The 26,681-nt window shown below is 47.9% G+C and overlaps 1 protein-coding gene across 3 annotated transcripts in view; it reads right to left on the bottom strand.

The window, feature by feature from the left end:
* The window catches only part of NKAIN4 (sodium/potassium transporting ATPase interacting 4), a 49,295-nt gene that overhangs the window by 4,486 nt on the left and 18,128 nt on the right, over positions 1 to 26,681 (bottom strand). For 2 of the 3 annotated variants that reach the window (XR_014573043.1, XM_083801579.1), the window contains exons 2-6: positions 20,550 to 20,687; positions 19,975 to 20,055; positions 11,834 to 12,031; positions 5,072 to 5,132; positions 1,789 to 1,873 (exon numbers count right to left, since the gene is read on the bottom strand). Coding sequence is in view for 2 of the 3 variants with exons in the window: in XM_083801579.1 (XP_083657705.1) it covers positions 1,789 to 1,873; positions 5,072 to 5,132; positions 11,834 to 12,031; positions 19,975 to 20,055; positions 20,550 to 20,687 (563 nt within the window). In the remaining variant the exon portion in view is untranslated. The remainder of the gene's footprint in view (positions 1 to 1,788; positions 1,874 to 5,071; positions 5,133 to 11,833; positions 12,032 to 19,974; positions 20,056 to 20,549; positions 20,688 to 26,681) is intronic. The other variant, XM_083801580.1, reaches the window with a different exon arrangement.

The raw sequence follows: 26,681 nt of genomic DNA, 5'->3' as shown, positions 1-26,681 counted from the left end.
CACCTTATCTACTTAGCAGCTGTTTTCACCTCTAGTTAGTCAGGAAAGAAATATTATATTGTGCTGGCAGAAGCTATCAGTGTGTGAGTGATGGGCTGAACAATGGAAATGAACGGAATTAGCTGTGCACTTTAGTAGCTTACCATCTTATTAAGACCCTTGTAAGGAAGTTTTACATTGCTAGCTTCTCAGTGGGGATTACAATCTCCCCACACAGAAAACTTCATAATTACTAGCTTTTTTTCACAAACAGAATTGTCTTTTTAAGAAAAAAAAAAAAGGCAGCCCAAGCCCTGTACTGTAAAAGCGCACCGCTGTGTCAAGCTAATAAATCAGGGAGCTGCCTACAGAAGTTCCATGGCTTCTGCAGACTGTAGGAAGTTCCATCCCAGTGTGACAAAATGAGAGGGAAATCAATATTTAATCTCCTGTAGCATCCCTTCTAATAATGCTATTGCACCCCCAAAGTTACAGGGAATTTAACTGCTTTGCAGCAATGACTTATTCTTCTGGTCTTGTACTGTGTTCTGCAGTGACAGCGCACAGTAAGTCCATGCCACGTTACAGGGCGACATCTACAGATTTATCTGGGGGTAGTTTTTCTTCTCTCAACCCCACTTTTCTCTCCCGTTTTCACATCTTTCTTTTTGGAGGAGCTCTCTACTAATATTATTCCCCCAAACAACCTTCCTGGGTGGCTGCTTTTACAAATTTCTGCAGATTGAACTGCCTTCTTGCAGCTCGATGCAAGAAGCACCAAAAATTCACTCCTATTGCTGCTTTAAACAGATAATGCTGGCCTTTGTTTGAGATTCTCAATAAGTACCAGCTTTAGACTGGACTGTGTAGAAGTGCACTCTTGTGCCGTCAGCAGTGGAAGGAGAGGAGCTGAGGGCAGAAGCTGGAATTCAACAATGTCTCTCTTACACTGGCATGAGAGGAGCTGCTGAAGATGACTCCCTTTCCTGCTCCCCCCTCTCAGCTGAGCTCTTGGGATGCCACACAAAGCTGCTGTTCTTGCAGGCAACAGAATTCCAACACAAATGAAACCTTAAGAGCAAACTTGCCCTGTCCTGCATACAAATTAACACTCGTTTTAATTTGTTGGTGTGTTAGCTTTGCCCCTTACAGGCTCTCCAGAAGCACAGGCAGATACAGAGGGAGACTGTTACAAGAGAGTCAAAGGTCAAGGTGCCATTACAGGAGGATGACAAAGACGTGGCCAGTGATCAAAACTGCATGGATGGGTAGGTGTAAATTCAGTCATGACTGCAAACAAAGCTGAGATATGGTTTAAATAACTAGAAGCTGCATATATTTTACCCCAGTGGAGATCTGTCATTGAGCCTGACATGCCATAATTTAACTTTAGGATCGAGAATCATATTCTGCTGTCCCTATGGCTTATTCTCAACATTCACTTATTCTCAGCTTCCTCACAGCTCCTACCTGTACCTGCTCAGACAGCATTCACTGCTGAAAAGCCTCTCTTTGCTTTCTTCAAGGAAAAGGCATCCAGTGGCTTGTTTACAACAGCATCCTACAGCTGGCCCAAGTGCTTCCTATCAACCCTCACTGCCATCAGCCAAGCTTTGCCCTGGCAACCAGGGGCTGAGCAAAGGCAGTTTCACCCTCTCTGGTGTTCTGCAACTTGTTTGTTCCTTCCGTGCCTGAAAAACCTGCTGGAGAAATCAACCTGCGAGGAGGAAAAACCCCAAACCAATGGCAACCCTGAGCCGTCAAACTCAGAGGCATGCCCAGCCTCTTAGCATAGGAGACGATACTTACAGGTATGTCTGCTTGAACAAAAGGTTGGTGGGTTTTTCATTGACATGGTAGAGAGGAAATGGATCAAATCCACCAATGAAATCAACTGAAAAAAAAATCAGAACTCAAATAAACAAACAAACATGGCCAGAAAGTTGGAAGGAAATGAAAGGAAAAGTCGGTTCATGTCATGGCATAACACAAAAATCAGTGAGAACAGAAAAATGATTCTTCAGGTGTGAATTGCCAGGTGGGAAGTTCTCCCTGTGCAGACCTCTTTTCCAGGATGGATCCCCGAGGCTGGGCAAGCCTGCCAAGGAGGAGATTCAGCTAATGCGAAACTCGAAGCACAGAGCTAACAAAAGACCCGAACCAAACAAGGCTCCAGAAAAACGAGAGGACCTCCCTCAGCCTTCTCGGGTATTGCTGCCACGCCGTGACTTCACACGAGAAGGGGGCTGACAAAGCCTCGGCCGTTCAGCGATGTGCTGAGAGAAGGAAGCCGGGGGCTGGCTCGTGAGTAAATGCCAGCAGAGAACTTGGCAGCGCAGCGGTCCCCGTGAAGGTTATATACTGAAGTGGGAATTTTCTTGCCCCACTTGTCTTTCCTGCAAGACAGACAACAGCAGCTTTGGAGAACTGCAAATACCCCATTGTCTTCAGCTCTGCTATTTTTCAGGTCCCCTCTGCCAACTCCATTTCTTTCAATTGTATACAAGTAGGAACAATGCTTCCCTTCTCCAGTACTCACAGAGGGGCAATGTAACTAAACCAGGAATGTTTTAAGTGACAATTCCCCTTAGTAACCACGGAACAGTCTTCCAAGTCTCTCTTAGTTCCCCTGATATTAGGCCAAGCCTGCTTTACTGAGCTTGGCCAACATAGCGGGGTCAGTGGGGGGATGATGTGGTGCGGTTTGTGATCAACCTAGAAGGCCCCGCAAAAACCTTTAAAACATATCCATCTTAGACCTCCTCTTGGTGCCAAGTTAGAGCATCTTGTTTGGAAGTACGAAAGCTATCCCATCCAAATGCCATTGAAATATAACTGGAATGTTATTAACTATATAAATGCCTGTTCGTTTTCCTTTCCTGAAGGTGGCACTATAATTTTAGATTTTAGCTAAATATTTTTTTTTATGAACAAACAATAGGAAAAATGTTTCCTAAACATATAGGAAGTGGGGAAAAAAAAAAAAAAAACTCTAAAAATATATTTAGAAACCCAAGGACAACATATCCTCACAAATTCCATCTTGATGGATAGCCTCATGCTGACACTGTGGTTCCGGAACAACTGTGAGTTAACGGGTGAAATCTGTAGAGATTCTAAGCAAATTGGGGGGATACTTCCCAGCACTTCCAGTGAGACTGAACTTTACTTAGCCACTTAAAAAAAAACCTGAGTATTTTAAAATTGAAACAGTTGGCAGTTTTAAAAAAACAGATGCTAACTATATTACCTCAATTGTGCAGCGTTAAGAAGGAAACCTTCTTAACGACATGCAATTTACAGTAACTGTCTATTACCTTTAACAAACGAGTCATCTCATCTCAGCACCCAACTGTGGAAGCACCCAAAAGCCAAGTCTCTTAAAGAGAAAATCTGAACTGTGGTTGTTCATTGTTGCTACCACCAAGACACCTCAGCGCATCGGGACATCTAAAATATTCTTGCCCACAGTTCAGTGTTAGTAGATCCCTACTGCTGTGTTTTCTCATGAAAATCACGTTAGCATGAGCTTCCTGATTAATGTGCCTCAGCACTTATAATTACTTCATGCTGCATATCAAAGGAACCTTTAAAAGAAACCACAAATGGAAGAGAAAATTAAAACGCAGCTCAAATTTGTTCGGGTCACTAGAAGGATCTACCACTGTGAGTGTGAAATATTGATGGTTTGTCATTGTTAATTATTCAAGCTGGCATTTTAACTCCAAGATGGGAAACTGGGAGGAAAAAGGAATTTATCAGTGGAAGGAAAAAAAGAAAAAGTATCCTGGAATTAACAGCTCTGTGATTCTTGACAGTGCTTCCTTCCATGTGATTGCCTCTCCTACCAGATCCCTCCCATAAAAATGAGCTCTGTCAAGTTACTACTTTGCAATATTCAAAAGAGGCTCAGAATTCAAGCTATGTAGCTAACAGAAGAGCTATAGGGTAATTTAAAAATATTACTTATAATACAGCACCTTCACTAAGTGCAATTCCAAGCTCTGAGCAAATAATCAATAAAGCCAGCAGAATGAGTTCAGCCGCACAGGAAACAACAGCAAAACGCGAGGACAAGTCAGATAAGCAATGCATCTCATCTCACCCGTATGAAATCAACATTCTTCGCATACTTTCAAATAGTCAGCTCAAAGCTGTTATTTTTCAGCTAACATCCATGCCAGCTGCTCTTTAAAACAACAGAGCTACTTGCACAAACCTGACAAAAATCTTAAGGAATTGATATTTGGGTATAAAGCCTTTGAATCAGATCCTTACCTGGAGAAAACTGGCCTAGACCCACAGATTTCAGTAAGAATATTCCAATTTAAACATTCTGAACTCATTGCCAAGGAAAGCAGAATTCACATTTATTTGAACCTATGCACCCATTCTTCTGTTCGCAAAAGTATTGGTCTCAAGGGGAGTTTTAGAGGGGCAGTAATTCAGGAGCAGGCTACAGGTGTCTGGATAGATCCCACAGACCCAACCATCCTTGTGACTTCTCTGAATTTTTCCTTTTTTTTCTGACACATAACAGTGAATGTATGACACTTGAGGGAGTTGTCCACCAAACATGAGAGTCAGCTCCATCACCCTTCCCGTAACTCAGATGTAGTGCTTCCTCTGCTTTTAAATTAAGCGGTCAGGATGGTTCCTGGCAAGAAACCTCATGCTCTGCTTTATCCTCAGCTTGTGGCATGTGATACTCAGCAGGTAGGCCAGTTGAGTACCGGGCTGTATTTGCCGTAGGTTCTCCTGCTTACATTTCAGTGGCATTACTCTTCAGCTATAGAAGCCTGAGAACAGAAGAAGCTGCCCAGTTTCTCTAAAGCCTAGCCTGAGTGAGTAGCTAACACCAAGCTTTTTTGTGTTGGAAGAGTAGCCAGATTACAGCACGTAACACTTAGTGACTTGAGGGGAAATATCACACAGTAAAAACAGCCGATCCTTGCAAGGTAGGCAGTACCACATCACATAGATGGAGAGATGGAAAGCAGTCTGATGACAACTCGTTCTTGATAGATGAACATCTGAGATGGAAAGCAAATTTAATAAACCCTTTCCAGGGGATCTGTTGATAAATACTTACAGCTGTCTTCTTCTTCTGTAAAAACACTAACAACATAACAGGCGTAGACAAAGCCCACCAGCTGGAAAACAGAGAGAATAAATCATTTCAGCATCAATCTTACACGGCTGGTCAAAACTCACTTGGCATGACGTTAGCAGCCAATATTTATTCTCCACTTGGCAGCACTACCGTAACGGTGGAGCCAAGTCATATTTGCTGTGAGGTGGGGAGTACAGGTGTAGGCTTAGAGGAAGGCACTGCTGGGAGCAGACTCAAAGCTCAAAACTTGAAAGACCCATCCTCACCTTCAGATTGCAACCTGCTGTCACTAGGATGGTTGGCAAGAACATGGGCTGGCTTTGTTGATATTGAAACTACTGTGCTAAGCTTACGCTCTGTAAGAAGTGATGGGGATGCAGGACAGTGCCTGATGGAACATTTTAGATAGACCTTTACATACGGGACGTACAGGGATGGGTTTAATTAACAGAGGTTCAGGGATAAGAGCTCATCAGCTCTGTATTCCTGTGATAAGGGGAATGCAAGGGAAGAGAAATTACACTGGTGTAGGAGCAATCAAAAAGATGTGAGCAGTTTTTATGCAGACGAGATAGAAACTTAGCTAACCATAAAAACAGTGCTGTACTGCAGCAATGTTCAGAGCCACGGAGATCTTTTGTAACGTAGGCTTGGAGATCTGAAGTTCATTGGAAGGAAATCCCAGTCTTACTCTAGGTCCTCATTTTCTAAAGGTCTTTCTGTGGAGAATAAATACTGCTGCATGGAGTAATCAAGCATCGGGCCTGCGAAGTAAATGGGCTGGGGCATGGTGAAAAACAAGCAAGACGGTAGCGATGGCCTCACTTCACAAACTGCAGAGGCTAGCAGGAAACTGCCACCTCCTGGGAGGTGGATGGATGCAAGGAAGGAGCAGTAACACAACGGGGTGCCTCTCAAATAGCAGCCGTCCTGGCGTGGCACAGCCCTCATGTCAACCCATTGCTCGGAGCAGTGTTTGGAGCAGAAAACTAGAGCGAACGTTAAAAAAGCAATTTATGGTAGCCCAGTGGGTCTGTGCTTAGTTGATAGAGCTTTGTAGGAGCTCTGAAGTATCAGAACTGCCGTGTTCAATTTCAGTAGCAAGTTGTTACCCAGCCTAAAAAGAGAAATAAGCTTTTGGTACTATGGGAATTAAGCATTCTAGATTCAGCAAGGTTTTATTTTGCTCTGCCTTCTTCCTGGTAATCAAATATCCTCTCCATCCTTCATTTTACATCTTCACATAGCACCCCACTTAGCGAGATCTTGGTTGACAGTAACCGTATTAGTAAAGTTATTGTGAGACATAATTGTTTTCCACTGTGAACTCAATTTTCCCGAACAAGAGTTAGAATGTAACATACAGTGACTCACTCCAAGGGAAGACAGAATGATGCATGGTGAAGCTCGAAAAGTAGAGTCCATTCATTTTTAATATGACAGAAAAATACATCACACCAGAAAACAAAAGGCAAGATAATGAGATTTCTACTGGGGAGTTATAAGGCATTCTTGATTTCTCCAGCTCTCCCAGACAAAAGAGCCCTTGTTGGAAGGCAATGGAATATTTTTGTAGCATCATCAAACCCTGTGTTTCCTTTACATCTCCTGTAATCATCCTAGAGACGAGCCAGCTCCCTCCTTTGCTCTGGGTGGGCCCTATGGAAACATGTCCCCGCACCTCAGGAGAGGTAGTTCCGTGGCTCACTCTTTCCCCCACTGGGCATTCCCCAAACCAGCAGTATTCACGCAAAGTTTCTACAAGCACTTGGCTCAGAAGAAAACCCTTCCGAGCATGATGGAAGCTGCGAGGCCACGTGCAGCAGCCGATTAGTTTTACCTGCCCGCTTTGGGACTTGCCCACGGGCAGACCCGCTTCCTCACTGTAGGATCGCAGTAGGAGTGTGCTTACACACGTCCTTCGCTGCGTGGAAATGCTCTGGCATTTTTTTTGAGTTTGAAGGTCCAGCCATTTGTATTTCACAAGAGATAAGGCCAAATCGCAGGGCTGACACACAAATACCCAAGCAGGGAAGATGCATCTTGAATGCATGCTCTGATTCCACAGGAGCTCGAGGAAGGCTTCCTCCTTCCCCAGATTTTCTGTCATGCCCCAGAGTAGGAACTTTGGGTTAACAGCCACGCAAAATGGCATGAATCATCCACTGTTGTTATATGCTATAACATATGCACACAAACCTTATCTGAGTTTGCCATTCCTGATATCTGGGTCAGGAAACTCCTAATTCCAGCTCCATTGGAGCAGAGAGTTTTGTTTTTAATCTCCTGATAAAGCTTTCAAAGTGACCTGACTGATGTTTAAAATTTTCTTTGCATTTACCTTACAACCCATTCCTTCTTGACAAGAGTTTCATCAATAATAAATTGCTTATTCAATTGAACATTTTTTTTATTCAAATAAGTTCTGCAAGTCTTGCAGCCTGCCCAGAACAGGAGATTTTCTGTGGCAAAGGAGGGAAGAGACCTACAAGATAAATGTGAGCACATTTTTATGCTGGCTGACCTAGACTGTAATTAACCATATCACCTCAGGGATGGTGTGAACTCTCCTGGGACTCCCTGCGTCTTGCTTCCTGCATGAATTGCGAATGAAGCAGTTACAGAGAAATGCCGTTCCTATCGGCCAGTCGTTCTCAGTGGAAGAGGCTGCTGGAGCACACGGTGAGTAGGCTCCAAGAGACACCAGTGGTTCCCTTCTGACTGCAATCTTGATGAAGATGCGTCAAGCCCCCAGACACCACCATGGTTAGCGGTAATTAACACAGAACAGAAAGCTTCAAAGACCAAGAATTCAGAAGTAATTTCACTCTTGCTCAAAACATGGTCTTTATTGCTGATTTCAGTAAGAGGGCTTTAAGCTCTTCTATCCGAGGGAAACAGCAGTAATTCTTGGATCTTTGTGAACCACATAGGAAAGGTGGAAGAGGAGGGGAGAAGTCAGTGATGTAAAATGACACTAAGCTATTGCTCTAATTCCCCAAAGAATGTTCTCGGGCTTTAGCCTCTGCTGCTGTTTCTCCACTTGTTCTGCATGTTCAGTACCAGCTTCCTCCAAGCTGCACAAGTATCCGATTAAGCTTTTTATTAGGAACACATGTTGCAGGCAGGTGTGTTCAGTCAGCCTGTCAGACAGCCTGGGAACGCACACGCTGCCGAACAAGGGAGAGGATGGAGCGAGAGGATGGAGCTGGGGTGTCCCAAGCATTGTGCCGGCCGAGCAGCAGAGCAGGAAAGGCAGTATGTGTTCCTAAAGAACAAGGAAACAAACCAGTCCCTCGGTCACCTGGAGTTAACTTTTAAGTACTGAGTTGAAGAGTGTTCATGGAAGAGCAGCACTGAGGCAAAGCTCTGGAGGCACAAAGACCGAATTACAGGAAGATCTAATGAAAGGGACCAGCTGGCTGCAAGTGTACAAAATACTTGAAGGATGGGAAGGCAAATTTTAGAAGGTGTTACTGCTGCTTGTATAAAATCTTAGCTTTGATCTGCATCTGTTCTGGTGAAGATTCTGGGCTCTTCAGCTCTTCTCTCCAGGGAAAAGAGAAACTTGCCATTGCTTTTTTTCCACCACACAGAATATGTGCACAATCTCCTTCTCCAGGGCAGATGTACTCCAGGTTTCACTTCTAATCAGAGCTAATGAAGCATGTGCGCTCTCACTGAGAGACGGGGGGGAATAAAAAGACTTCTGACCAATTCCCAAGCTACAAGAAAGCAAAAGCCAGCCAGTGAAAAAGCTATTGTGACCAGATAGTCAAAATGGAGCAAAATCCTTTGATTCCCTGACCTTCTTTACTCTTCGGATGCAATTACAACCACTGAAAATCTAGCTTCTGCCAACAGCAAAGCATCTCTTGCGCCTTGCTTCTCACATAACATCTGCTGTCAAAGCCTGCACTGCCGCCTTCCTGGGAGCCTTCCAACCTGTCAGTCTGAGCGAAAGCAGCAGACAGGCAGCTCTCTCGGTTGGGAAGATATTTCCAATTTCCACCCCATTCAACGGAGCCTCAGGAAAAGCCTAGACCTCCCCACTCCCAGAACTACCATATGGATGGCCCAGAGCTATGCCAGGTATTTCAGACCCAGAAATCACTCCTCTCCCTGCTGGCTGGCAAGCTGGGGAGATGCAGGATGAATCCTTGGTAAGATAAAAACAAAGCAGATTTTTTGACACTGACTGCTGTTGCATTTCCTGATTAGGTTGGTAGGATTAGTTTTACAGTTACATTTCCACACCAGTACAGACTTCAAGAGGTTTTGTTCTAATTGGAGCTTTTCCTCCGCTGTCTTCGGTGCTAAAGCATTGAGCAAGATTTTCATTCTGGGCCCTACAGCTACTCGTCTCTTGTGTGGTGACTGATGTACCCAAGTTTGATCCCGCTCCAGATTAAAGGAGCTGCTTTTGCCTTCAAGGGGTACAGACAAGCTCTGAACAAAAGCAGACTGAGACCTTATGCATCTTCCTCAAATGTATGCCCAGGAGTGGAATAACATAGCCAGCAGGAGTCAAGATGACAGCCAGCGCTGCGGTTGCCATATGGGCTAAGGTTTGCTTTCCCTCTGCTTTGGCATGCACGACGAAATCCAGTGAGGTGAGCTCAGCCTTCCCCAAGCACAAGGCACGGTGCACTACAGGTCCTCAGGAGTCTCGAGGAATTGGGACCTCCAGAAAACAAGTCTCCTCAGCTGGGTACCGCATATAGAACGTGGATATCACACTACTCTATCTGGATTTTTTTTTAAAAAAAGAAAAAAAAAATCTACCTGACAACTTCTAAAAACAATCGAACAAAGCAAAACCAGCAGAATGGGACAGTTTTGCTTGTCCCTCCCCCTTAAAACGGTGCTGACTACTGAGGTCTCGAATGCGTGGGAGACAGGGAGGGAACTAGGTCATGTCCCTGGCTGCATCCCCCGAGCCCTCAGCTCCTCCTCGTGGTTTTTGTACAATCAATCTGGCCTCCCTGCCAGTCTGCTGCTCGGTACCTGCCTGGCGCTCTGGGAAGGACAGCAGCCCGTAATAGAATCTGCCTTCAAATGAGATAAAGAGCACGGAAAAAGATCCTGGCAGGGATCAAAGAGTTTGACCCTCAGAGACTAAGAAGGGAGAGAACTGGCTGACTGGTTTCAGGCGAGGTCTGAGTGCGAATACGAAAAGGCTTCTTTCTGCCTTACCTCAGCAAAGCAGAGAGGAAAAGCTCTATTTTTCCCACTACATGACAAAATTACAACAGCATTTCAGAGCTGGCAGGAGCTACAGGCCTGGGGCTTCAATATTCTACTTTTATTACAGGACAAGTAGAAATTTACTCCGCTCTGCACAGCTCAGCCCATATGGCTTCCTTGCATACAAATATTTTAGCCTCGTTTCCAGGGTTTGGGATGCAAAAACCCACTGTGAGTTAAGTCTCGGGGAAAAGGATAGAGAAAATATTTACCTAAATCATATTTTATCGCATAGTTCCCTCCTGCCTCCCCATCTGGCCCCTTGTGGTGTTTTACAGATGCAGAGGGAGCACTGTCCTGTGCCCCGGGGAAGCAGAAAACACTCCTGGACACAGACTGCCGAGAAGCAGCGTGAGCACTGAGCTCAGGACCAGCTGCCTAGGTCAGTAAGACACCCTGAAACAAAGCTCTGTCCCACTCCAAGTCAGGAGTAGTTGTTGGCTGGACCTCGAGCCTGGGACCTGGTGCTTGTGGCAGCTCAGACGTGTAGAAGGATGCTAACAGTGACACACTTCTGCACTTCAGGTCCACCTGTTCTGACTGCAGAGTGTGTCAGTTGTCTCACCAAAGTCAGGAGCAGCACCAGATCAGCGTCAATCCCGCTCCAGCTAACGGCTCTTTACAAAAGAAAACAGGCTCTGATCTTTTAGATACGTTGGTCTTCCTTCCTCGTACACGTGCATTGAAGCAACTCACAGACACTTTAGTTCAGATCCTTTTCCCTGAAGGAAAACTCAGACACTAACAGGCCGCGGAGCCCTTCCAGCTCGGGAAGCAGGAGCTCCTACCTGCCTGGCTTTGTGACACGGCAAGAGCAGAGCCTGAGTCTCGCTGCTCCCTGCGCTCTGTGACATGGATCATCTCCGTTAACAGGAAACGCAGGATCAAGACGGTGGAAAGTTGTACCAAAAATGTGCAGGGAAGTACTTGGCACTCCAGAAGCTTGGAATTTCTCTGTATTTGTAACCCTTTAACGTTTATTCAAAGCAAGTCACCCTTCTTTTTAAAGCCATTTAGTGCACATCCTAGGTGTCAGCAGAAATAAAACCTGCTGCTTTCTCCTTCCTTAAAATTTATTTCATTTTCTGGAGGTGCGGGTTTTTTCCATTTTGTTTCTTCACAACAAATGCGCACATACGTGCTCCCCCACCCAGCACGAAGTCCCATGGAACAGAAAAAATCCTCAGAACCGTCTCTGTCCCTGTCAAAACAAGAACTTCCTCACCCCAGCAGGGGTGCAGGATGATTTGTTGCTGGCTGGTTGTGTGATGCATTACCTCACGTGTTGGGCTGCTGCTATGCATTTCCAGTTCTCTCTAGCAATATCATTCATAAGAACCCGTGAACAAGCAAAAAAACAAGAACATTTTCGGAGGCCTTTGCAATCAGATGATACAAACTGGGGTGGAAAGTGTAGGCCAGCCTCTGCGCCTGGAAAAGACAAAGAGCATCTCCTCCGCAGTCGCTGCCCCGTGGGCTCAGCAGCGTACTCACCGCGATCAGGATCTGGAAGGAGCTGTGCATGACCTCGATGTACCGGTACTCCAGGGCACAGCCTATCACCGAGACGTACGAATGGCTATCCAGTCCTTTGATGCCGGACATTGAAGCCTCCTTCCTCACGCAGCCGGGACCATTTTCACTCCACCACGACTGGTGCCGGGAGATGTTAAATGTCAAGAGTTCGCTGTCCTAAAGAGAAGAGTCGCAAAGAGATCTCTGCTTACTCTAAGAGCATCTGACAAGCTGCCAGATGGGGGTCATATTAAAATCAATGGAAAACCTAAAGTTTCTGAGATCCCCACCCTCAAGAAACGCTAGCACTGATCAAAATACATCGATGTTACCTTTTTTATTAAAAAGTATTTTATAGAGGCTCCCATGGTGGGAACCGTTTCTGAGGCAGTCCTACAACACCCAAAAAAGCTATTCCACCACAGCAGAGCACATTTTGGAAGCAGGTTTGAGCAGCTTCTAAGCAGAAAGACGGTTCTAGGTCAACATTTTGCTAGTGGTTCCTGTGCTCACAAAAGCACCCTCTAGCTTTAGGTTGGGGAGATTAATCTTGCAAATCTAGAAGAAAAAGGCAAACGAGAGCACAGAGCACCCCGCCACAGAATCTTGTGCTATGGGCATGGGAGCAACGCAGAGAAATGAAGGAGATGAACTTCATAACCCCAAAGTGAATTACAAAACCCAGCAGATTTTCCTGTGTTCCTAGCTTTTAACCCACCCAACGAGTTCCCCTACTGTTTCTAACTGTCCCATTTCCTTCCACTCCTGACATACGGTGTTTCTGCTTCTTATGTTGACCTTAGTGCTGACAGCCTCAGGTCAAGTTACCCAGCTGAGCTGACCTCAGGGATGGCTGTAGCTTCTTATAAACTTTTGCTGCAATTCCTTATGAATTCTACCTCAAGAGAGGCTTTTTTTTGTTTTGGTCTTAGCTTTGCTAGTTCAAAAATAATGCCATTGTGGGGGTTACACGGTGAAACATCACACAAGTAGTGCAGGAATTGTGTGCAACCGGCATCTAATTTTAAAATCACACACTTGAGAAAAGCATGGGACCTGCTGGAGCGTCCAGAGTGATTTGGGATTTTGAGTTTATGGGACACGGCAAAGCCCTTCCTGGAGATGGCAAAATACAAACTGAGAGCTGGCAGGGTGGGTCAGGGAGGATCAGCCACATCACTCCGCAGAGGAGTGCTAAATGCCGGGTGCCCCCAGCAGGCCTCCTGGGTCACTCTGATGCAGAATCAACCGCAAGGGACTGGAAGTTTTATTCCGAAGGTTAGATTACAAAGTGGATCAGGCAGAGCGTCTATGTGTCTCTACAGGGTAGAAATACATATTGGATACACACACCCAGCCAACTGGTTCTAAAGCTTTTAGCACCTATCCATGTGCTACTTGGCACTGGTCACGCCAGGGTCGTGCAGACTGCCTGCAGGAAAGAAGCAGCTCCCAGAATAGCAGCAGTCAGAGCTTGGGGTATTCACACTTCCCAACACAGGAATCCAAACGTGGCAGCTCCTCTGCCTTAGGTCCCCGCAGTCCAGAGGGAACAACAGGACGAGAGCAGCACAGGATGAGAGCAGCTACGCCAGGCTCCTGCTCTGCATTTCCCTCAGCACAGAGGACTTGTCTCTGCTGCCAGTACAGGGAGCGTAGCCAGGTAAGCCTGCAGATACACTTCTGTGCACCCACGTTTGTATCCAGGGGCAAACTTGAGTTACAAGAGCAGAAAATCTGAACGCCAGCCAGATAACTCGTGAACAGAAACCGGCCGCCCCAGTGCACGCATCGTGTAGGTACCCTCCGCTGCACCACGGATACTCAGAAACAGTTTGCAAAGCTGTTATTAAAATATGCTGCAGGAAGCACATGTTAAGAAATGTGGACAATTAAGTGAGGAGGCAGCTGCCAAGTTCCCGACATAATCGCTACAACAGATGGGATGTGTTTTACAGTAGATGGAGGAGGGCACGGAGATGAAGGATGGCACCAGCGCGAGAGCAGCCTGAATAGCAAAGGAAAGACAATAGAGAAAACTATTAACAGTCGGGAATTTAAAGGGAGCTGTCTGCATTTTTAAGGCCAAGGGAAATAATTAGGTTGGCAGCTCCAGGGTAACACACTGCAAAGTGCTGTGCCATCTACATTGCCGGAGTTTTCTCATGCAGCTTCTTGCAGTTTTGCCAGAAGAGTCTCTAGCTTGCTCCCTCTGCTGGGCATTGCTCTTCGGTGGCCCACAGAGATCCCATATATCAACCAAATTGCATCTTTTCTGCAAAGCTTGCTCTTTCTCTCCCCGCTCTGCATGTTCTGACACATGGATTTTCCCCAGCAAAAGCTCTTCCCCCAGCAGCCAGCCGGCCCTCCAAGCTGCTGGGCTCTTCTCACAGACCACTGGAGTTAGGGAAGGAAAGAATCATTTCAAAAAAACAAAAAACACACCTCAATTCCTTTTTCTTTGCCTGGGGCTTTCCCTAATTAGCACAGTAACAAAGCCATTCCACGGGGCACCACAGGATCTACTCTTTACCCCAGTCCCCAGGGCTTCCCTTTCCCAGCTCACAGATGGTGCTTTCCCAAACCTTCTGCCTCGCTGATGCAAAGAGCCCCTCCAGTGCTCTTCTCTGCTCCTTCCAGAGGCATCTGTGTGTATTTGGCAAAATAAGGAGCAGGCTGCAATTCCTACAGAATTGGTGCTGACTTAGCTTTACCGCAGAAGCTGAACTTGTTTGTGAATGAAGCCTGAAAAAGCAGAATGAGTGCTGGGCTGGAGGTGGGCAGGTGGAAGGACAGTAGGTCCTGAGCAGCACTCACTGCTGCTCGCCCGTTGTCACGCTCCAGCTCTGCGCAAAAGTGTTATACTCGGCTAGGAGCAGAGGGGAGAAAAGGAGCACGTTTGAATTCTGAAGGTACCCCCACAACTCGCGCACACGAGCCAGCCACCGCAGATGGAGCACGAATACTGACGGCACAGCGGGGCCGCGGATGCCCTCGGGTTCACAGTGCAGAGGCACCTCTCTGAACACACATCTGGCCGCAGCCCTGCGGGGCACGAGGGCAGCACAAACGAAAGGCTCTCGACATGCAAAGCGATGCCGTCCCTCTGCTCGTCTCCCTGGCTGGGCTCCTCCGAGGATACCTGCGTGGATGAGGCATAACGAAAGAGCATCCAGGAAAATCAGCTAATTGACCTCCAGTTGTTCAGTGCTTGCTGGGAGATCAGAATAACAATCCCAGGATGTCTCCTGTGGTTTGCCAGCATCATTTGCGAGGAGGTGGTTGGAGATAAATGTAGCTGTGAAATAGGAACACTGCTCTAAAACTATCAGAAAACGATCAGCCACGAGAAAATTTTGGAAACAGCTGTTTCCCAAGACCTTTCTGTAAAACATTTGAAGTCTAAACACACCGAAACACCCTCAGAAGTGGTATGCAGGTTGAAGGATACTAATGAGTCCCAGAAGTGAGCAAGCCCTGCTGTCGGGAGAGCGAGCGAGCTGTGTAACTACACTCCCCCTTGTTCCTTGACAGGCTGCTAGCTGAAGGGCTATCGTTTCCTCCTTAACCTTCAGCCCCCGGAGAAACACGAGCAAAGAGCGATACGAGCTCCTCCTCAGGAGGATGTTGAAGGCCAGCCAGAAATCACACTTCGCTCGGAACCGCTGTAGCACCTTGTTGCTATCTATTTGCCAGCAGCGTGAGAAGGAAGACGACAGCACTAAAACCGTCGCACCTACAGCTTAGGGTCCATTTTCTGCTCCCAGCCTCGCCCCTCCGTTTCCCATGGGGAAACTCACACCTAGCTCTGACCCCCAGGGAGGCAGCTGTGCTTAGAAAGCTTCATTTTTCTAAGAGATTTTTTTTCTGAAAGCTTTTCTGACATTATTTTTAAGGGACTAATCAGAGGTGGCTTGATTTCTTCTTGTGAACATCCTTCTGAATTATCCCCCCCATTATTTCCTTAATTATCAAGCAAGGCAGCATTATAACAGCTTGGGGAACGAATTGAAAACTCTATGAGAGCTCCCAGAGCTTGACAGCAGAATTTTATATCTTCTAAGTTGGAAACACTTCTTATCAAAATGGGAAATATAATGTTTATCTCCCAGTCATGTGTGCCGAATAGCTGTATCACCCTGAGACCACAGCGAAGCACTTCCATCGTTTCTCAGCACACTTGTTGACAATGCCACCACATTTAAAGGGCAAATCCCAGGCTTTCAGCTTCTAAATTCAGGTGGAGTTGAGGGACAGTTGTGATTAGGCATGCATTTAACCAGCCTCCTAACTATTTGTTCAGGTACAAAGTTGTCCCAAAGATGCCACCCAGAGTCTCTGGAATACAAATGACACACGTACCCCATCTGACTGGTAAGGACTTTCTTTTTCCTCGTGTTTCTTGAGGAAATTTAGACCACCGTGGCTCTGACTTCAGATCCAAGCACTGCGTAGAGGTGAGAGTGGGGAAAAAAAAGGGAGTGGGGGGTGAAAAATCACCCTTACAAGACGAATAATTCCAGGGGGAAGAGACAAAGGAATAATGTGAATAGACAACAATTCCTCAGACGTCTCTGAACGCTTCTCAAGTACGTGATGAAGAGTCAATCAGCATGGCAGCTGGACAGACAGATGCTCATATGTCTTACCAGCAGGATTTTAATTATTAACTCCGAGTGACAATTCATACTGTGGTGCTGCAGGAGAGTGTGCTTTGCTCTGAGAAGGGGAGAAGCTTAACACACGACTTCAAGCACAGCCTGGATGTTCAGGAGGTAGCTTCCAGCAGCTCACCTTACTAAATGGCCAGATGGACCAAAAAAAACAGAGATAAAGGAGGAACAAACCAGAAAAGGAGGACCAGCGGTCTGGAGAGCGGGCTAGCCACACGTCCCACCAAGCACAGTGATACAGAGCAGTACGGAGCTCTCAGACAGAATTTCTCCCAGGCGCTGGCGTGCTCAGAACCGAGCAGGGACAGCCAGCAAGGCAGCGCTGCCAGAAGCCTCTCCTAGCACGTCCCCATCTCGCTGCCGGCGCTGAGATGCAACCTTTCAAATCCAGATTGCTGTATCTCTTGCCTGCTCGCTGGCAAAGCACTTAAAGCCGAGCTAGCATATGCTAACGCTCGGGGAGGCCTTTCCAGCAGCAAGGGAAGTGCTTTCTTAGCCACTTGTGCAGATCTATTTGTGCCTGTCCACCTAATGAAATTCTGCTGTGCCATCTTTCACACTCCTTTATTCCTGCTAAGAAGAGATGGCAGAATAAAAAATGACAGGGTAGAAAAATAGAAATCAGGACAGTTTAGCTCTTCAAGAAGTAGAGAATAGATTCACAGAGCAGGAAAGAACATTTTCCCTTTGGATTACAAAAATTCAGAGTAGTTATAACCACCCTGAGCACAGCTGGCCAGGACAGCCTTCCTCAGGGTTTCCTTGGCCAGGAAAGAGCGAGCGCTGCAGGAGGAACCTGGAGGACAAAGGAGCACTTCAGGAGTTGTAAAAGACAGGAGAAAGTAGAGGGTGGGAAAAGACAGACAGATGACCCAAAGAAGGAAAGGGGCGGTGGAGGAGCAGTTGCTTGATAAAGGAAGGCAAACAGCAAGCCCCACAAAGTGCTGTTCAACAACTGGGCACCTACAGCCCATGTTCCATGGATGACACGGTTTGTGACAGTCTCTTAACCCCTGCGCTGACTTGTTTATGGGCTGAGAAAGGACCTTATCTCCCAGACTCCACAGCTGCTTTCTGTTTATTCCATCAGCCAGGCACAAAAACAAGCATCCGCACCCACCCCAGCCCTACACTGCCCGGCGTTCCCCTGCCTGCACCCTGTACTCTCTCACCGGGGAACTCAGGTAGAGGCATCACAGCAGAGAGGATTACTTGCAATAAGTGCACCTAACCATCATAATAATTTCCTCATTCTCTCATTCTCCAGGCGCATCCTAAACATGTTGCGGCAGAAACCCTCGGGTCCTTTCTCCCTTTTCTCACCCCACCTGCGTTATCCCCTGTCTCAGTCGCGCTGGGCTGTCGCTGCCAGCCGCCGAGTTAACAAACTCCATTCTTTCCATCTCGGTGCCCTCTCTGCATTTTGTCATTATAAATCAGCCAGCTGCTGACAGGCCTCCCCGGCAGGCTGCCCTTGCCAGGAGCACCGCGGGGCGAGCCCGGTGCAGGCAGGAAAGCTGCTCTCCCTCTCCCTCTGCTCCCTCCCACAGCCCCACCAGGAATCCCGGGGCAAACAGCACCCAAAAACCTCCCTCAGAACTACCAGCCCCTTGAGGGACTTGCACAGGAACACAGCAAGCGTGAAAACGCTTGCCTGAAACACTCCCTAGCCTGTTCATGCTTAGCCTGGTAGGTAAGGAGTTAGCATTTACCTGACCAGCTCCACCAGCATCGCTCCAAAGCTCTTCTAATATCCCGAATCTACCTGCTTACTGCCAGCCTCGTTACAAACCTTCATTTCCCAAGAAGCCAAGGCCCCGAGGGCACCAAGGCGCCTGCTGCTCCGAGTGCCCCCGCCCCAGCTGATACTCGCCCCCCTCCCGGAGCCTGCTCTACGCATTCCCAGCCGAGCCCCGGTGTCCTCCTGGGGCCTGATCCCGGGACTGATGAGATCAATGAGACCCACAGATGTCAGCTGGTGTCGGATCAGGTTTCCCGAGATGCGGCAGGAGAACAATGCTGCCCACGTCTAGCCAGCCTGTGAAACATCACGCCGTCCTACGGAAACTTCAATTCCTGCTCCAAGTGCGTCTTTTCTTCTTGTGTGGAAATGAGGTCTTGTTTTGTCATTGCAAAGACCCAAAGAGCTTCAGATACAGGGAAGGGGGAGGAGAAGCAGCACCATGAGTTTTCCTTACAAGACAGCCTTTTTAAATGAACGTAACACATGAAGAATAGAGGAAAGGCTGTAAAGGATTTTACCACCAAACCAGCACAAGTAATCTTTGGTTTTGTTCCCACCCCCCAGGTGCCACTAAAGCAGCAGTGTGACATTTTCATTGCAGCTCTAGAGAGAAGTCCAGAGTCGGTAACAGCACCTCCTGAAACCCAGCCCTACCAAAAGTCCCCTATCGCAGGAGGCATCCCGCAGGCTAAGTAAAGCTTCCTTTCGTGCTGGCTTTGCTGAAACAAACCCCAGCACAGAGCAAGGTTACGAGATGAAGCTCCTCTGCGGTGGAGAAAGCGAAGTTTGTGACGCCGTTTGAATTGCAGAACAGCAATCACCCGACACAGGGCAGGTCGGGATTAGTAAACGCAAATATCAGCTGGATGGGAGCAAACACTGGCTGTCAGGGAAGCTCCCAGAGCAGTTTTTCAAGCCAATGTTTTCTCTCAGAAGGGAGCTTTAAAATGGTTAGATAAGCTTCTTTTTTTTTCAGTTGGTCACAGCCAAGACCAAGAGCATCTCAGGCTGAGCTTCCAGCCCCTGAGTAATCGCTGTTTTGGGCAAGAGCTCCCTCAAAGTTCCTAAAGATAGTTGTGAGGGGAAACGGAGATTAATTGAGGAATTAAGAAATTACATTTTCTTATCTGCAAAGGATTTATAACGTCACTCACAACTCGCTGCAGGCCTAATAAAAAAACATAGTGCGGTTCCAATTATGACTGCAACTTAGATGTATGACCTGGGAATTTAGGCCAGATGTGGAGTGCTCTGAAGTGAGCCCACAGCCCATAATCGCTCTTAGTCTGCTAAGCTACAGCAACACTTCGTACTTCACTGCTTGCAGCCCAGGCTCAGCTTAGGCCTTGCCTCCCGTTTTTATTATTTCTGACTCAGTCCTCAATAAGCAGGCAGCAATACTTAGCTTATTTCAGCCTCAAAAAACTTCACAGATATTAACTCACAACACCCCTGGACAAGGACTTATCCCAGCCACTTATAGCTGGCCAGCAAAAGACTCCAGAAATCACATTAGCCCTCCACACCGTAAGCACTGCTTCTCCCTCTGCAAGAAAAGCAGCCCCACGGTATGCAGGAGGCCAGGGCCAGCTCCCAGCACCTTAACCCCATGCCAACCTGCCACCCCTCCTGCCTCCCTCCTGGCTAAGCACCATGCGCCTTGCTGCAAAAGCCCGGGCACTTACCCCAGAGCCCCTACTCACCTTTGAGAGCCCTCCCACTTCTAAGTAAAAACAGATGATGAAGATGTTCCAGGTGACCCAAATTGCAGTCCAGATGGCATACTAGAAGGGAACGGGATGGGGAGAGAGAAGCAATAAACGTGAGGAAGTCACTGGAATTACTTTATATATATGTGATCCAGCTGGGGACAGTGAAATGCACTGAGTCAGCACCGTAACAATTTTCTCTCCCTCTGTTTCTCGTATGCAGAAGGTCCCTTGCCTAATTAGAGACACAGGGACAGAGCCTTGGAACGAGTGGGAGAGCTTCTGCTATGTCCAACATCTCTTTCTCCCTCTCTGTTGTGCAGTGGCCTGGTGTTACTTTGGTGCTAGTAATAAACATCTGAAGTCTTCCAAGTCTGGAGTAAGCACAAAAGTGCGGCACACCAAACGTGTTCCTACGCGCAGCCAGGCACCTCCTGCTAAAATTGTTTGCAGTGCTCGTGCCTGATTTCCCAAGGGCTTCACTCAGTTCCTCATCACTTGCTGCGTCCCACCAGAGAAAAGGCTATGAAGGGCTTTGAAAGGCTCTGAACAAAGCGGATAGTACTTACCACCACTATGTAGCGAGGTCTGTATTGAATAGTGCCAAACAGGCCAAGGATAACGATGATGATGTGGAGGAAGTTGGCTAGGATGGGGGCCCACTGGTATCCCAGGAAATCAAACACTTGCCTCTCTAACGCAGCAAGCTGGAAAGGAGAAGAAAAAGGAGAGTTACAGCCTCTGCACTCACGAAGTTCACTGTCAAGGTTTTGACACGCTCCCCGAGCAAATCACTGCAGCAGCTGAAGTGGTGACTCCCACCCCAAAGCAATTTACTGCCCGTGAACCAGGTCAGTAGGACAGGACGTGTATCCACAACCGCCCTTCTTTGCGCCTCTCCTTTCCCCTCCAATGGCTGAGCTGATGTGGACCAGCGAGCTCGAGTGCCTACGTGGGGCACAGCCTCTCCTCTGTGCGCTTTGCCACGGGGAGGCTGCCCGGGCAGAGGGCAGAGGTGACAGCAAGACAGTAGCACCTTAAACGGCTGCAGCAGGACGTCCAAGAACTCATTTATCAGAGCCGTCAGCATCGCTCCATCATTCCTGACACCTCTCACATTTCTGCTCTCCAGTGCACATCCATCAAGGTGAGAGGGAGGAGGGAATTCTCTCCTCTGCCTTCCCCCAGCAGAAAATGCTGCCACCCAGCAAAGAAATTCTGCAAACACATCAGCTTTTGGGAGGACACAGCGTTCCTCTCCAGCACTAATAGCCCGGTTCAAGGCTAGTACTATGTTCTGGAAATAAAACTCCACTACTGTTGAGGTGCTTGGTCTGATTCTCAAATCATATTTGCATAAAGACGTGCTTTTCTTCTGTAACCATTGTATCAGGCAAGCAACTGTTCATCTGGATCCGAACAGCGGTGTTAGGCATGCAGCTGCAAGAGCAAAATAAACACACAACTGCACGCTAGCCTTTACACCCCCACAGCCTTTAAATATTATAAGCGAAACAGTGAGTGGAGGGGGCAAAATGGTTCCTGCAGGTTTTTCCAGCAGATTTCAAAGAGCATCTTTTCCTTTGAATTTCAAACGTGTGTTTCATTAGCGTAGTATGCTGCAATTACGTTATGACATTTCATATTTATTTTCACTTAAATAAATCATTACAATTTACCATTGATAGTCAATTTAACTACTAATTAGACGTTAAGCTTGGATGATCTTAGTCTACTATGTGTAACCAGCTATGAAACGTGAACCAATCTTTTCCTGGTTTGGCTTTTAGATGGCAGGTGGGGGCCAAGCACTGGGGCTTTTGTAATGGTTTAAGGCCTTTAAGGATGTGAGCGGCTGCAGGACCCAGCCAAGGCATGTGATGGGGGAAGCCACATCTACCGAATGACCATCGTTCCTCCTTCTTCCCAAATCAGTGGGCAAACCACCTTGGTGTCTCTCCTGGGCTGTGAAGGTATTGCAATTCTCAACACTACCTTGGAACTTCAACACAAATCTCTTTTTCAAAGAACTCGGCGTGAGGGGGATCAGTCCTGGGTAAGGGGGATGAGTTGGTGCAGCAGTGAGCAGCTTTCCCCCACTGACATCTCTCTTCACCAGCAAAGGGGTGCAGGAGACTGGGGAGGGAACGGGGGCAGTCTCCTGAGCCTTCTGCAAAACAACTTTCTTCCCTCTGAAGCAAGAGGCCCATTCTGATCAGTTTGAATCCCCTGGAGGATGCTGTGGGATGGCCGCGGGCGGACCAGGGCAGGCGCTGCCCAGGGCGCTCTCAGCCCCGTCTCCCCCAGCACAGATTGTCTGCAGCTCGTCAGGAGCAGCCGTAACAGGTTAACCGCTTAACCTCTGAGGAGGGGATTACTGCACATACCTTAACGATATTGGGGGAGCTGGAGGTGGCTGGCAGCGGGTCGCTTGTCTGTGAGCGCCTCATCTAATCAGGCATTTAATTGGCTTGGTGCGGTGCGGTGGTGCAGCAGCGTGTGCTGCCCGGAGCTGGCACGGCGCTGCCTCGGTTGGCTGCGGGGACACGCGGGGCTGTGCCCTGCAGAGATAACATCCCCCTGCTGCCGGGGGCACCAGCACTCAGCTTCGCCTCCTGCCTTCAGGCAGGAAAAGGGGATAAAGATAGATCCTTCCTACCCGTGCTGTCTGCCTGGGGTTCTCGCACTCACAAATCAAGGCATCCACATCTAGAGAAGTGTTTTCTTCTTTCCGTTAGGGCTGTATGAAAGGGGACAGCCTGCCCTTCGACATCTTGATGTTTCCTGGCTTGTTTGGACCAGGGGAAACACTGCTCCGTGGCCTGAGAGGTACCCAGCTGCCCTGGAGATGATTTAGCTGGGTCCCTGCAACCAGTGTGAGCGGAGCTCTCGCAGGATGTGCCAAGCTCAGCTGACCTGGTGCTGGGGTGCAGCTCCTGGAGAGGTTGCTGGCCCACCGGCTTCACGTCACACTTCCTTTCTCCTCACTGCCCTCATCTCCAGGCTGTTTCTGTCCCAAATTACCTTCCTTTGCTCCTTACCCTGCATTTTTGAATGTTTTTGTGTGCCTGGGAGCTGCGGAGGGGATTCAGCCGGTGCAGAGAGCTGCTGTGCCCGTCAGTTCAGCTGAGGGGAGCAGGAGCTGGGTCGGTACGCTTCTGGGGGATGTGAGCGCTCAGGCAAGCTGCTTCCTCATTTACACAAAGCAAAGCAATTTTCTGGAAGATGTGTATTGATGACAACCCCAAATGTTACTGATGAAACTCAGCTCTGTATCACTGACATAGTGAGCCTGGGCTGCAACCCAGCTGTCAGAAACGCAGCCCAAAGTTACCCTGGGCTTGTCCCTGTCCCCCTAGGAATCTAGGATAATTAAGAAAACATTTGCTAAAACCCAGCAGACAAACAAGCATTTCACTCGTTACACTACAGTTCTGTGTGCAGAGCACACCCATTAAACGCTGCTGAGGTTTGCAGGTAAACGGGGCTGATGTCTGTGCGAGGCTGGCCTCGGTCTGGGGCTGGTAACAAAGCAGCAGATGCAGGGAACGCGGCCGTACCCTTCGCGCCTGCTTCCCTCAGCTTGGGCAGAAACAGCAGGGCCAGGGTTTGCCCCTGCCGACGTGGACAGATGCACCTGCACCCCTCCACTGAGCCCCTCTTGGATCCTCTTGCTGAGCAGGGGAAATGCCGGCTCTCGCTGCCGCTGCCAAGGTTCTGCAGAGTAATATCCTTGCTGTAGCGTGCTTTATGATGATTCACACTATTCTATTGAGAAACCCCGTTATATTCTGGAGATATTGGTTGTAAAGAGAAATTTCACAGATTGCGGAACAGGTTTCAACCCATTCAAAGCTGACAGGACCTTTCCATCAGGGAGAACAATTTTTTCTTCTTTATGACTGTTCTTATTAAAAATAGTATTCCTTCTGCTCTTCTTGCTTTTCTAGACCACAAGACATTTTTACCTTTCACTCCTTGAATTAAATTACGTGTTGCGGTACTAAAATCAGGATAGTGGCAGACTTTCTTCTGCTGAAATAAACCACATTTCTGCTGATCCGAGTGAAACTGGAACAGCAAATAAGCACGTGAAGCAACTGTTAGCCGTGCAAACAAAACGAGCTCAAGCTCTCCGTCAGGCTATCATTCATTTATACAGCTGGGAAAGATAAGAAAGGCAGAGAAGACGTTCTGCAGCTTACGGAGAGTCCTATCGCGTGGCTCACACACAGAGAGGGGCTTTGTGAGCCAGCAGGATGGGACGTGCTCAAGGGCTTCACGCCATTAAAGCCTCACCAGAGAGGAGATGCCGTACCCGAGCTGGAGGGGAGCATCGCCTGATGGACCCTCCTGCAGAATAGGAAAACGGCCTCAGGAAACATCTCTGAACGCGGAACCGTTTCTTGTCGGAGGGCTCCGACTGTTCCAGCTGTGTTTGCGATGGCTCCGGCAGCACGGTCTCGCTGGCGGATGCTGCTGCCAGCAGGACGCTCTGGGGTGATTTAACGTGGGTTGGGGGGTGCTTGTTTAAATTCTGGTCCTCCCAATCTTTCTGATTGCCTCATCTTTGCTTCAGCTGTTGTTTCTGTCATGCTGGTTAGCTGGGGAGTGCAACCTGTTCCCTTTGTGCCTCCACAGTGCTAAGGAAAAAGAGGTGCTGGTGAACAAATCAGTTACCCGTAATGCCTTAACTCCCTGTCCTTTACACTCTTCTATCAAGACAATGCCATCAGCTAGATTTGCTCTTCTCAGTTTACTTAGACAGGGACAAGGCAAGTTTTTATGTACTGTCTTAATAAGGGAAAGATTTCTTCCATAAATTCATCAGATCGTCTCAGTTTCAGTTTTCTGTACTGTAAATGCATGACTGGAGACAAACCTTCCCAAAATCCAGTGCTGTGTAGCCTTGGGAGTTCGTTTGAGGTTTGCCTTTGTATTGGGCCCATAGCTGTGGTTTGAGCTGGTCAGAAAATCTCCTCTTCTTCCAGAAAAGGTTTAGACTTTTCAGGAGCTGACTTTTAGGAGTGATACCTGGTAGCTTCAGGTTTTGACGAGGCAGAATTTTCCCTAAAATCGGGAGACATTCCCTGTACAAAATGTGAAAGAATGTTTTACCCAGAAACCCAGCCAATTTTCCATGTGGACAATAAAAAAAGCCGCTTTTAAACTCTTGTGCTTCCCGTGACTTTCACCACAAGAAGGACACAGCCTCACGGACCGCTCCAACTCTGCACTGCCTCGTTCAGAGATGTACACAGCCGCCCTGGATCTCTGTGTGTGGACCTACAGCTTTGGCACAGACAAAATTGCGATATAAACCCCCGATATTTGCTCTCTTGCCAAGCCCAACTGCAAAAGTGCCTGAGCTGCACCCCTCGGTCAGCAACGCGCTCCTCGGATTTTCAGGCCCGCCTGGCTGAGTCCCGACTCGTTGACTCGGCTTTTGGTCCCCTGCCAACCGGCCTTGCTTTTTAAGAAGATGCTCTTTGTTTGTCTACTGTGCAAACACCAGCAGGGCGGCCAAGACTTTCACTGAGAAAGGTCACGGGCCTTTTCTTGAGGAGGAAACTTGCGCTGATTTCCTGCGGTATTTTGGCCACGCAGTGGTTGATGGCTTGGGTTCAGGGCGAAGTCACAGCAGTGCTGTCCCTATGAGACATCATGTAACGATGAGTGCTTGAGTCCAGCTAGCTGAGACAGCAGGAAGAAATTAAGAAAGTCTCAAATGTCTCATTTTAAAATGTATCTATTTGGGGTTTGAACGCTTTTTTTTTTCCTGGTTCTTCCAGAACAGTTGAAGTTTGGCAATGCCAGACACTTGCCTTGCTTATTGTTGTTGCTCTTATTATTGTTGCTGGCATTATTATTCTTATTACACTATTGTCTTTCTGTACAATTGCTTTGTTTTTGTAAATGGTGAAACAAGACGAGATCTAAAGAACCCTAAACCCACGCTGCAGTACAATGAAAATAGCAGCAGTGAGCAGAAACTTCTCCGCTGTACGCCAGCGCTTATTCAAGGTGAAGATTTTGTGGGTAGAAAAATTATTGAGTTAAACAATAAGCTGGCTTTTACCAGAGTGGCTGCATCTCTAAATAAATATTAATGGTCTTAATAGCTGTTTAATTGAGTTTGTCTGAAAAAGAGCAATTCACTGAGCCGGTGCTTCGCATCCCCCTGACCGAGGGGCTCGTTTGCTAGGTGCCACGTCCTTGTCTCTTCCGAAGTCGGCATCTCACGTGCTGATCCACGCCGCCTTCATGAAATCTCATTTTTCTTCACTAAGTGTTGTCAAGGAAACCTTCCTCGGGGCCTTGTGATCCCCAGCTCCCTTCCCGGCATCCCTCGCCGAACCACAGAGGTCAGGGGACTAATTGCACGGGAGGTCTCCGTTTGTCACTCTGTCCCCCCGACGCAGTCGGTCCCGCTGGCCGCAGGACACAATAAGCCCCATTCTCTGCCCGCTTGGGTCCGTTTCCTCCCCAGGAGCTGCTTGAACCCCTTCTATTCACACAGACCTTAGGGAGGCCTCCCGGTAGCGGACCTTATATCTTTAAATCACTTATGTTTCCGAGGCGAACCGGTCACTCTGAGGGCCTGGGAGACAAATGCCTGCCGGAGGCAAGGTGGCTGGAGAAGGCACCGTCGCTGTGAGTGGGGTCACCATCCTGCCCACGGCCCTCAAACCTCGGCGGGG

Source organism: Anser anser (assembly GCF_964211835.1).
Source record: "Anser anser genome assembly, chromosome: 16".
Taxonomy (NCBI): domain Eukaryota; kingdom Metazoa; phylum Chordata; class Aves; order Anseriformes; family Anatidae; genus Anser; species Anser anser.
The sequence above is the reverse complement of the archived record's forward strand: the minus strand, read 5'-3'. Positions and strand labels throughout refer to the sequence as shown.